Here is a 13033-nt window from a genome sequence, read left to right as displayed (position 1 = left end):
ATACTCCTTATACTGAATGCCTGAAGAAAAAAAAATTTCGTGATGACTAAAGGTGCTGTTAACCTAAAATGTTTATATTCCATGTTTTTATAACTTGTCTGTGCCATTTGCACTGAAGAGCTAAGGCTATTCTACAAATTAAGGGACAATTAATTTCTACACAGTACAGAATACACAGAAAACAGGTACTCCCAAATTACGTAATCCCTGCCTTTTTATGAAGTAGCTTATTTGAATATAGATTCAATTAGTCAGTGCCACAGTAGAAATTGTGATATTCTTTCTGGGACTTGAAGAGGTCTCATGGACCCTCTATATCACCCATGTTGAACAGAAAGAATCATCATTTGAGAGATTTTCTAAGGAATTCCTCTTTTCTTGCTTATGAAAAAATCCATGTACAATTTAATCACTTTGATACTAAGTTGGACTTGAATACTATCATTTTGGTATAGCTAAAACACTGGTTTCATTAAAAATTTTGCACATTTAAAATGTTCATGTAAATATTTATAAAGAATAAAGTCACTATATCTTGTGATAAAGGATATTATGCAAATACAGACAGTTTTCACCTCTGGTACAATATCCTTGTACGTAAAACTTACACATTTCCTTTTTCTTCTCTATCTCTGCATCATGATCAAATTTACACTGGTCTCCCTAAGCCAAAAGAAGGAGCAAGGAAAAGCCATTATTTCCCATAGTCATTATGATTTAATTCCCACTAAACTTTAAATAAGAAAATGATTCCAGAAAGAACCAAAGTCTTAGAGGCAGCACATTCTAATGGTTAATAAATTATAACCACATCACATATATTTGATTAAAATTCTCTTAAGTCCCAAACATTTTTAAACACAAAGCATTTTTAAAAATTATCGGTGGCTCACGCCTATAATCCCAGCACTTTGGGAGGCCGAGGTGGGCGGATCACGAGGTCAGGAGATCGAGACCATCCTGGTTAACACGGTGAAACCCCATCTCTACTAAAAATACAAAAAAATCAGCTAGGAGTGGTGGCAAGCGTCTGTAGCCCCAGTTACTCGGGAGGCTGAGGCAGGAGAATGGCATGAACCCGGGAGGTGGAGCTTGAAGTGAGCCGACATTGCACCACTGCACTCCAGCCTGGGTGACAGAGCGAGACTCTGTCTCAAAACAACAAGAATAACAACAACAACAAACCCAAAAAATTATCTGACTTAGGTGATCCACCCGCATTGGCCTCCCAAAGTGCTGGGATTACTGGCCTGGCATAAAAGAATACTTCACTAAAAAAGAAAAATTATCTTTTTTCTTTTTGAGACAGAGTCTTGCTCTGTCGCCCAGGCTGGAGTGCAGTGGTGCAATCACAGCTTACTGCAGCCTTCACCTCCCAGGTTCAAACGATTCTCCTGCCTCAGCCTCCCAAGTAGCTGGGACTACAGGCATGCACTACCACATCTGGCTAATTTTTGTAGAGACAGGGTTTCACCATGTTGGCCAGGCTGGTCTTGAACTCCTGACTCAGGTGATCCACCCACCTTGGCCTCCCAAAGTGCTAGGATTACAGGCTTGGCTACTTTTTTAAACATGAAAGAATACTTCACTAAAATTTTCTAATTAAATTTTTTCCAGAATGAAACAGCTTTAAAAACCTAAAGGTATGAATTAGATAAGTATCAAACAGAAAGAGCAGTTTTACATTTTAGTAGATTTTTGCTTACACATTTTTATACCTTAATACATTTTCTTTCAAGAAAATATTTACAAATTTGTTTTCCCTTGCGTTCCACTGTATGTTGGTTGATGAATGCTTGACTCAAATGCTGCTGCTTCTCTTTAGGTTTACCATCCTTTAAAAACAAAAACAAAAAAACTAAATGTAAGAAACAGAAAATTAAATATTTTATTCTGTTACACAAAATTATTTAAACCAACTTCAAAGCCTTAAAGGGTGATTCTTCTAAATTGGCCTTCATATGTAAAATTTGGATTTCGGTACACCAGGTTAAAAATGAATGTTTTGTCAGTTTCAACAGCATTCCATCATTGAATATCAGTGTTTGTATTGATTTGTATATTTTATTATACATTACCCTTATTTTGTAAAACTGAATGAAAAAAAAATTTTAAATGGGCCAGACGCAGTGGCTCACACCTGTGATCCCAGCACTTTGAGAGGCTGAGGTGGGTGGACCACTTGAGATCAGGAGTTCAAGACCAGCCTGGCCAACATAGTGAAACCTCATCTCTACTAAAATATAAAAATTAGCCGCGCATGGTGGCAGATGCCAGTAATCTTAGCTACTCTGGAGGCTGAGGCAGGAGAATCTCTTGAACCCAGGAGGCGGAGGTTGCAGTGAACCGAGATTGCACCACTGCACTCCAGCCTGGGCAACAGAACAAGACTCCGTCTCAGGGAGAAAAAAAAAATTTTTTTTAAAAGAAAGTGATAATATTTATGATAAAAAAATGAAGTCTAAGAACAAAGATCTTTAGAGCGATAGAGACAAAGATGGAAATCAGAGTGAACCAAAAGCAGTAGAATCTATAGTTTCAATGAGATGCTCACTGGGTGTGAGGTGAGCACACTTATCAGCCCAAATTAACAAATACAAGTAGCAGTACACCATCAAAGATGGTGATAAAGGTATAAAAGGAGATTTTCATATTTAAAAAAGGAAGGAGATTTTATAATGCATTTAAGCTCTTCAGAAACATAAGGTAATTTTTACATGTTAACTTATGCTACAGCTTATAGCTTGTGTATACCAAATTTCTGAATACAGTCTTAGGAATACAGTATGTGCAAACAAGGGAGCTGACTGTACAGTCATTTACAATAATGTCAAATTTCCACTTAGCACCCTCAAATTTATGTCTTATAAATCTGCCAGTTTAAATCTTTTGTTTTATTTGGTAATGTTACTAAATTCTACTATGTATGTTTAGAATTTGTTCCTTGTGTAGGAGGGCTGTCAGCTTTGGCTGAATAATCATTTGAGCCATGTAAATCAAATCAAAGAGAATACTGACAGGGTGTTGGGAAACAAAATCCTAGTCCTGGCTCGGCCCTATGTGACTACGGGTAGTTATCTGAACCATAGGGCTTCAGATTCCTCATTCATAAAATATGGAGGCAGGGGATAGACTGTATATAAATGCTTTTCAATCTAGAATATTTGGCATTTCTAATATTTTACCACCCTTTACCCTTGTCCCCTATAACCAAGTGTAATAAAAAAGGTTGCCATCCAGTTAAAAGCCCTCAGAAAAGTGGAATCCAGAAAAGGTACTTATTATTCTACCCTGATTACATCTACAGACCAAGGAAAAGGAACTTCTAAAAAACAAAATCAAAATATAGGAAGGTGGGGAGATTTGGTAAGGCCAGTGCTCAGAAATATTCATTTTTAATTTCCAGAAGGAGCCAGGATGAGGGACTTTAGATAGTAAAAAATTTGTAAGACTCAGTGGCCTTTGAAATGCCTCATGACTATTTGATCTTCTCTGGCTTCCCATTTTTCCAGAGTCATTGATAGTATAATACTAAAAAAAAAAGAAAAAAAAAAAAAAATCAAGGAGCCTAGGCTGGCCACAGTGGCTCATGACTGTAATCCCAGCACTTAGGGAGGTGGCGGGTGGTGGGAGCCAAGTCAGGTGGATCACCTGAGGTCAGGAGTTCAAGACCAGCCTGGCCAACATGGCGAAACCCTGTCTCTACTAAAAATACAAAAATTAGCTGGGCATGATGGCACGCACCTGTAGTCCCATCTACTCAGGAGGCTAAGGCAGGAGAATCGCCTGAACCCGGGAGGTGGAGGTTGCAGTGAGCCAAGATTGTAACAGCCTGGGTGACAAGGCAAGATTCCATCTCAAAATAATAATAATAATAATAATAATAATAATAATAATAATAAATCAAGGTGCTTGTGTGCATATATTCAGGAACAATAGTGAGAACACTAAGGCTTTAAAGTAGTGTTGGCAGCTAATTAGTGGGAAAAAGAAAGCTGCAATAAGAAGGAAGAACACGGAGAACCCAGTGATAGTAAAAGGACATCTTCATCTGAAAACCCTGATTCTGTAGGATGCTTCCACCTCTCCATATCACACAGCACTTCTTGTCACTGAAGTGTAAGATAAAGTCCAAAAGCATGCAGGGGCCAGGAATTTCTAGAAGCATATGTTCTTATACCTCTTCCTGTGAGCCACTGTTCCTCAGCAAAGCATTTGATCCTTTGTTTCCAGTGCCAGGCCGTTTTCGCTTCATTTTCTTCTGTTTGCCGTTTTTGTGACCAGCTTTAAGATTTTTATTTTTTTGTTTAGCAGCTAAAAGTAAAAAATTAATTTAAAAAATGACATAAAGTTACAATAGCAGTTCACTTTTAAGAAGTACGGGGCCAGGTGCAGTGGCTCATGTCTGTAATCCCAGCTCTTTGGGAGGCTGAGGCAGAAGGACTGCTCAAGGCTAGGAGTTCAAGGCCAGCCTAAGTGTTCAAGGCCAGCCTAGGCAGCCTAGAGATCTTGTCTCTACAAAAACTTAGCTGGGTGTGGTGGGTGCACGCCTGTAGTCCAGCTACTCTGGGACTATAGGCTAAGGCAGGAGGATTGCTTGAGCCAAGGAGTTCAAGGTTACAGTGAGCTATGACTGCACCGCTGCACTCCAGCCTGGGCAACAGAGTAAGACCTGTCTCAAAACAAACGGAAAAAAGAAGTGTGATTTACAATAATTGAGGAAACTTCTCTAAGCCTCAATAAGTGAAAACTGGCATGATACTGACCAGTCTTTCTAGAAGCTCTGGGATTAAGGGACCAAAAAGAGAATTATGATAATACACCCTGGATTCTCCATTCATTGTTTTAAAAAATGTATAAGGTATTGTCAAGAAAAAAGTAAGATAATAAAATCAGTCTTACAAGCTCTAAGGCAGATCCTTTTGAAGTGTTCAGAGTATGATGGATCTAATTAGGAACTGTAACAGTAAAAGCTTTAAGTGTTTAAAATGACCTCATATATTACTGTCAGATTTTTCACTGAAAACATTTTAAATAGATTAAGTTTTTATTTATTTATCTATCCATCCCTGCATTTATCCATCCATCCTGCAATGGCATAATCACAGTTTACTGGAGCCTTGAACTCCTGGGCTCACAAAAAAATGACAGCATTAAAATTTTAATTTTTTTTTTTTTTGAGACAGAGTCTTGCTCTATTGTCCAGGTTGGACTGCACTGTGCGATCTCGGCTCACTGCAACCTCTGCCTCCTGGGCTCAAGTGATTCTTGTGCCTCAGCCTCCAGAGTAGCTAGGATTACAGGCGTGTGCCACCATACCCTGCTACTTTTTTTATTTTTAGTAGAGTTTCACCGTATTTAGTAGGGTTTCACCATGTTGGCCAGGCTAGTCTCGAACTCCTGACCTCAAGTGATCCACTCGCCTTGGCCTTCCAAAGTACTGGGATTACAGGTGTGAGCCACCATGCCTGGCCAAAAATTTCATTTATAATTGCCATTTACCCTCATATTTATGGCTAAATCTCATTTTAGTAATCCAGAAGAATATATTTGAGTTACAGTCTGACATATAACCATTCCAGTCAATTCCTCTTTAAATGACAACAATACAAACAGGCTATCCTATCCTTCATACATGCAGAGGCCAGGGCTTTAGCGTTCTCCCTTTAGAAACAGACATGGCCTTCGATAACCCGCCTCCATCCTCCATCCTCCTACAAACTGAGCATTTAAAGTACCAAGTGGCCAGGTCTCAGATGAGGTCTCTGGCCATGCAAGCTCATGTCTGGTATAAATATCCACGAAAACCACAGTCTTACCATGAGAGAAAGTGCAAGGAAAAATCCTCTGTCCATATATGGACAACTGTGACTGCTTCTCTAGATAAACTTTAAATGATAAAATAGTTTGACTCTTACCCTGTGGGGTATCTTTTACTCCTTCTTTCTTTGTAGATTCTTCAGGTTGTGCAGCATTTGCCATTTCTCTGGCTTGTATGTACTGTTGAAGCTCTTTGGCAAAATTATCTTCTGATTCCTGACCGCAGGTATCATTATCACTATATACATCATAGTCCTTACTTCTTGATTTTCTATGCAGCGAACTTTTTGGTGATACTGCAGAGTTTCCAAAGTGTCTAAACTAAGTAAAAATTAAAACTTCAATTTTAAAAACCTAGCATGATTCAAAACAATCTGGCCATACAGAAGAAACAAGATTGGCTATACAGAAGAAACAAGATTGGTCATTGTTGAAGTTGGGTAACAGGTACATGGGTTTCATATACTATTCTCTCCACTCATATATTTGAACATTTCCAGAATTAAAAACAAACTAACCACTATGACATATGTATCCTTAAAGATGATTTGAGGGAAGATTCTAAATTTGTACATCGTATGCATTTGACTGAATTAAACATCTAAACCCCCAAATCTTAATTATTTGCTGTGAGAGGATTACAGTATTACAGTTCACACATTACATTTCTGCCTTTGCATTGACAGTACTTTTAAATGTCTTCAATAATTTATCATTTTGTAAAACACCAAGTGAACTGTAATGGTCCACATGAAAACCCACTTACACTTAAGATACATCTAAGTTACCAAAGCCTAGTCTTTCCCCTATAACTCACAGGAGTGGTAGCAACGATGACAAGGAATAAAGAACTACCCTGTTCTCTGTAATCGAGTTAACTTCACTTTCAGAAAGTTTCCTAACTCTGTTGTTGCAAGTGCCCACGGAAGGGTGAAGAACCCAGGTATGGGAGCTAATCCTAGAGGAGCCCAAGCTGATCATAGCAGATGACTTAAAGCAATTTCTGCATAAAAATTTTCAGGTATTGGTTATACATGTGTCTACGTGACACAGGGATATTAAACTGTATAATTATAATTAGTATGTATGACACATTTTAATCAGAAAGTTTATTTTAAAAAAATGACCAAGGACCAAAGGGCTCTTATTCTGATGTCAGGAAGAAATGGCATGCCTGTCATTACAGTGGACAATGATTCTGTTTCAAAGCATACTTTGGGGTCTGGTCCCTTATTTGCTTTCACATGATAACTAAGAAGCAAACTCAAAACAAACAAACAAAAAACAAAACAGAAGACTCGCTATTACAAAATATATTAGGTGGTCCGATTTAACAGTTTACTTTTTTTTTTCTTTTTTGATGGAATCTCACTCTATTGCCCAGGCTAGAGTACACTGGCACGATCCTGGCTCACTGCAACCTCTGTCTCCCAGGCTCCAGCGATTCCCTTGCCTCAGCCTCCCGAGTAGCTGGGACTACAGGCGTGCACCACCATGCCCAGCTTATTTTTGTATTTTTGGTAGAGACGGGGTTTCACCATATTGGCCAGGGTGGTCTCGAACTGCTGACCTCAAGTGATCCACCTGCCTCGGCCTCCCAAAGTGCTGGGATTACAGTCATGAGCCACCGTGCCTGGCAATAGTTTACTTCTGATGTTTAACTTCAAAGTTAGGAGTTGTTCCACCAGAGGATTGATTATAAGCCTAGAAAATGAACTTGCTCCTTGCTTAAAGAATCCAAACAAGCTGAGGAAGTTTCTTGATCTGACAATGGCCTCAATTATACCTTATCTTCACTACACCAGACAAGACTACCAACCAATCTAATATCTTCGGGCCACCAAACTTCTTGTCTCCAAGTCTTCAAGAAAGAGTGCCTTTTTCCCACTAACACCATAGAATAAACTTGTAAATATAACTTCTGGACTGATAGATTAGGGGTTGGCAAACTTTCAGCTTCACTACCTGTTTCTGTAAATACAGTTTTACTGTAACACCAATTACATCCATTCATTTACATACTGTCTTAGTTGTGACAGAGACAACATGGCCTACAAAGGTGAAAAGATTCACTAACTGATCCTTTATGAAAAGGTTGGCCGACTCCTGTGATAGATTATGTTTACCTTGGTTTTGGCCTTTAATTTTATTTAGTAGGCATGGGGGAACCAAAAAGATTATTCAGTATGCAGCAGTTCCTATGAAGTTCAGCTTAATCAAATACATAGAGGTGAGATTTTCTTCGGTGCATACGAATCAAAATATTAAAACGATCCAAATGAGTGATTAAGTTCCCTCTGCCTGCACAAAACACATAGGCCTACAGTATTGAAGCAGACTCTTTTTACGACAAGTAATAATATGTCTGACTTATATTAAATGAAGACATGAAACAATCTGGCAACATTAATAAAGCCAGGACAATCATCAATTGTGCTGTTTTATTATAGAGTAGGGATGAATATTACTAATGATTCTTATCAGAGGGCACTGAAATATATAAAATACAAACAATTGAATACTTTTCTTCACTTAGCTAGCTATAAACTCATTGCTTCAGTTTGCTTTTTGTATAATTTAAAAAGTATATGAACATGATTACAACCCCTTTCTCCTTTTGTAATAGAGTCTAAATAACTCTTTATTCAAGATGGTTTACTGAACTAGTATGGCCTCCAGAAACCTCCAAAATTAAAGTACAGGTAACTGTGTGTGTGTGTGTGTGTGTGTGTGTGTGTGTGTGTGCGCGCGCGCGCGTGCACGAAGTGCATTCATCAGGAATTAAGAATCAAATTTCTGACAGACAAAAAGGAAGTTATGCTCTAAAGGTTGGGTTAAGTACAGTGTGAGAAATGGGGCTACAAATGAGAATGAATTAAAATTCTACATAAAACAGACAAAGCTGTTACAACCAATTCTCTCTGCCCTCTCCCTCTCCAGAACACAATCACCCAGGTACTTTCTCTAGGAAGAAAAGAGAAGGCTGTTATCCAAAGAAATGGAATAGAATGTCTGGTAAAAGCTAAGATGTGGGTACTACGACCACCCACATGGAGGTACTAAATCTTCCACATGCTGGCATTTGGGAGCAACCCCTACCAGAAAAATACTCCATCCTACTCACCATAAAGCAGGGGTTCTCACCCTGCTGTCCAGAGACCCCCCTCAAGGGCCTATGGATTGAATTCAGAAAATTCAGTGAACTTGAATGAGAAGAAAACCACATATTATTTTCATCAACCTCCAAACTGACATTTGGTATTTGAACAAAGGAAGTATGTTCAAATATGATCTTCTGTTTTGAACATAGGACACAAAATATAGCAGTATCAGTAGTGCCTATGACTGTCACTAATACAAATCACAAAAATTTTCATGTATCACATTATAGTTGTTTCAGATCTCAAAATATCTTTTATGTTCATGACCACTGCAAAATTAGAATAATCAGACTAACTGCTCTACTAGGTCTTAATATCCAGTGTATTACTAAAGAACATATTACTCTATAGCATTTGTTTTTAATATTTTGATAAACTGGATTTCAATCAAATCAATTTCCTTTGTAATCAAACATATTTTGTTTCATACACTTAAAAAACTCAAAAAGGGGTCCACAGGCTTCACCAGACTGCTAAAGGGGGTGCATGGCACACAGTGGGCTGAGAACTGTTACATTACTGGGAAACCTCCTATCCGGATAGCCCACTCACTCACCACCCCGTCAGGCTTCCTATTTAGAGAAAAGGCCTTTAGAGACACAGACTTACCAATACATCAGCAAAGGACATCTAGTAACTCTCTGGGCCTTTCTTAAATGAAAGGACAATAAAAGAATATAAAAGAATGTGACAAAAATCTAGAGCTGGAGTCAGTGAACTACAACCCAAGGGCAAAATCCACTCTGCCACCTGTGTTTGTAAACACCCATAAGCTAAGAATGAACTTTATTTTTTTCATGGTTGAAACAAAGGAAATCAAAAGAATATTTCATGACACTTGAAAACTATACAAAATTCAAATTTCAGAGTCCATAAATACAATTTTATTGGAACACAGGCACACTCATTCATTTATATATTATATGGACTGCTTCTTTGCTACAACAGCAGAGTTGAGTAGCTTCAAGAGACCTTCATGGCATTCTCATCACTTCACAGAGATGCTCAGTGCACTACAAATTGCCCTGACAGTTATAAATTGACAGCATTTTGAGTGCCTCATTGAGTACCTCATGCCATTTTATTTTTTTTATTTCCAGAGCATACTTACCACATCAAAACACAAAAAGCAGACTTCAAAGGTCAAGTATTTAAAGGCACAGTGAATTGTGGATCATTATACTGTCAAGTCAGATGGCAAATCACTGTGGTTATTATGTAACAATACTACAGTAGTGCTAAAAGAACACAATGTATGTTGACATTAGAGTATTAAGTATTCATCACAATATTCCCAACTCACAAGAGAGTAACAGAAAAATTATAAAATTTTACTCCCGCTCTCTTCTGATTAAAATTATTTTTTTTAAATTAGAAAATTTAAAATAAATGATCACATCCACAAATTTCTTTCTTTCCAAAAATAAAACAAAAACAAGGCTATAATCAAAGTAAGTTTTATTTGTAGCCAAAGAAAGCTGATAGTGAGTTAATTAAATCATGATTGATTATAGCAGTTAAAGAAATTGTCCAGAGAAAATAAAGTTCTTAAGTGGCCTTTTGGCAAGAACAGCTGCTCAAAGATATGAGGAAACTGGAGCTTCATCAGACAATTTAAAATCAGGTAAATACGTCCCAGTGGTTTTCCTTGGCTTTTAATGAGTTCACAGGTGTGACTGATACTGCTCAGTATCACTGTGCTGTTCAAAGTTAAAATAGGAACAAGATCTCCATACCCACATTAATTTGCAGCAGATACATTGTGCACACTCAAACAGTTCCGGAAGTGTTTTTTCAGACTTTAATGTAAGTGCTTCAAAATCCATTTAACTATGCAACTGAGGAACTTCCGCCTAACCTTCGATTGGCAGTGATTCATCTGCAATGTAGTAACATGCTAAAAGACAAATCTAAGAGAAGAATTGAATAAAGTTCCATAAACGCCTTCCAGGCAATGAATATGCTCAATTAAAATTATATTCTGGTGAACTGATATCAGTATTTGGCAGTATATATCTGTAGTGAAAAGATACTTTCACAGATGAAATAAAGTCTTATTATTCAGCTTAACAGATGAATCTTTGTAATCAATTTTGATGATAAAGAACATTAACTTTGAACCCCAATTAAGCAAATAATTACCTGACAAAGAAGAATCCCATTCTTCTCATTAGACTTGTATTTAAAAACGACTATTATTATGTACTGAATTCTATCAGTCAAAGGTTGTGGAAATTTGTTTTCTTTCCTTCATTATATAAGTACCTACATAATATCTTCAATTTTGCTTCTTGGCTTAAAAATCTAAAATATTTATTGTCTTGTCCTTTATAGAAAATGCTTACTAATCCCTGATCTACAGAACATAACAAAAAAGCAAGAAAATAACTGAAAAACAGATCCAGAAGAAGCAACCATCATTTGAGAAAAAGAACTCAAAAATTAAAAAATACACAAAGATATTCAAAATATATTCAAAAACAATGTTAGAAAGCCATCAAAACAAGAATAAGATCTTAGTTAAATTGTAAGTTATGAAATGATGATAAATAGAAACAGAGGAAATATCTTGGGATATAAAGAAAAAAGAGATAAAAAGTAAGAGATCTGTCTCATATAAAAGGATGTAAGTAAATAATCTCACCACAACAGCACTAAGCAGAAGAAAAAAAGATTCACAATCTCCTAGAATTAAGAATGCCAAGAATGAAGAGAAGAGCCTTAAAGCTTCCAGAGAAAATGGGATACTTACAAAGATATTAGAATGAAATTGGTAAAACTTCACCTTTGTAACACTGGATAGTAGAAGACAAAGGAGCAGTAACCTCAAACTTAATTCTATTTCAGCCAAACTATCTATCAACAATGAGGACAAATTCAAGATATTTTCAGAAATGTGAACAAGAACTCAAAAATCTGTCTTCCATGCTTCCCTACATATGTGTGTATGCCAACCACTGAGAAACCAACAGCCAGAAAATGATACTTTAAAAAAATTATTCACAATAGTTTCATTAAACACATAGCAATAAATATAACAAAAGGTATATAAGATGTGAGATATCTACAAAGAAAGTTATAGGAATATCTTATTTTAATGTCCTTCATTTTACTGTGTGTCACAAATAACACATTGAAGGTCTGTGGCAACCCTGCATTGAACAAGTCTATTGGCACCATTTTTCGAAAAGCATGTGCTCACTGTGTCTCTGTGCCACATTTTGATAATTCTCGCAATATTTCAAACTTTTTTGTTATTACTATATCTATTACAGTGATCTGTGATCAGTGGTCTTTGATGTTAATATTGTAATTTTTTAATTTTATTTATTATTATTATTATTATTATTATTTTTTTTTTTTTTTGAGACGGAGTCTCGCTGTGTGGCCCAGGCTGGAGTGCAGTGGCCCGATCTCGGCTCACTGCAAGCTCCACCTCCCGGGTTCACGCCATTCTCCCACCTCAGCCTTCGAGTAGCTGGGACTACAGGCGCCCGCCACCATGCCCGGCTAGTTTTTTGTATTTTTAGTAGAGACGGGGTTTCACCGTGTTAGCCAGGATGGTCTCGATCTCCTGACCTCGTGATCCACCCACCTCGGCCTCCCAAAGTGCTGGGATTACAGGCTTGAGCCACCGCGCCCGGCCCTATTTTTTATTATTATTATTATTTTTGAGATGGAGTCTCGCTCTGTTGCCCAGGCTCGAGTGCAGTGGCACAATCTCGGCTCACTGCAAGCTCTGCCTCCTGGGTTCATGCCATTCTCCTGTCTCAGCATCCCGAGTAGCTGGGACTACAGGCGCCCGCCACCACGCCCGGCTAATTTTTTTTTTTTTTTTTTTTTTTGTATTTTTAGTAGAGATGGGGTTTCACTGTGTTAGCCAGGATGGTCTCGATCTCCTGACCTTGTGATCCTCCCAGCCTCCCAAAGTGCTGGGATTATAGGCGTAAGCCACCTCGCCTGGTTACTACTGTAATTTTTGAGGGGGTGCCATGAACCATGCCCAAATAAGATGGAGAACTTAATCGATAAATGTTGCATGCGTTCTGACT

General features: G+C 37.7%; 1 protein-coding gene across 2 annotated transcripts in view; it reads right to left on the bottom strand.

Moving 5' to 3' along the window:
• ZC3H8 (zinc finger CCCH-type containing 8) overlaps window positions 1–13033 on the bottom strand; it is a 40216-nt gene that overhangs the window by 17039 nt on the left and 10144 nt on the right. Inside the window, exons 3-6 of one of the 2 annotated variants that reach the window (XM_008008389.3) lie at window positions 5919–6141; window positions 4181–4314; window positions 1719–1835; window positions 552–663 (exon numbers count right to left, since the gene is read on the bottom strand). In XM_008008389.3, coding sequence (XP_008006580.1) covers window positions 552–663; window positions 1719–1835; window positions 4181–4314; window positions 5919–6141 — 586 coding nt within the window. The remainder of the gene's footprint in view (window positions 1–551; window positions 664–1718; window positions 1836–4180; window positions 4315–5918; window positions 6142–13033) is intronic. The other variant, XM_073023156.1, reaches the window with a different exon arrangement.

The sequence above is a fragment of the Chlorocebus sabaeus genome, chromosome 14 (genome assembly GCF_047675955.1).
Source record: "Chlorocebus sabaeus isolate Y175 chromosome 14, mChlSab1.0.hap1, whole genome shotgun sequence".
Lineage (NCBI taxonomy): Eukaryota > Metazoa > Chordata > Mammalia > Primates > Cercopithecidae > Chlorocebus > Chlorocebus sabaeus.
The sequence above is the reverse complement of the archived record's forward strand: the minus strand, read 5'-3'. Positions and strand labels throughout refer to the sequence as shown.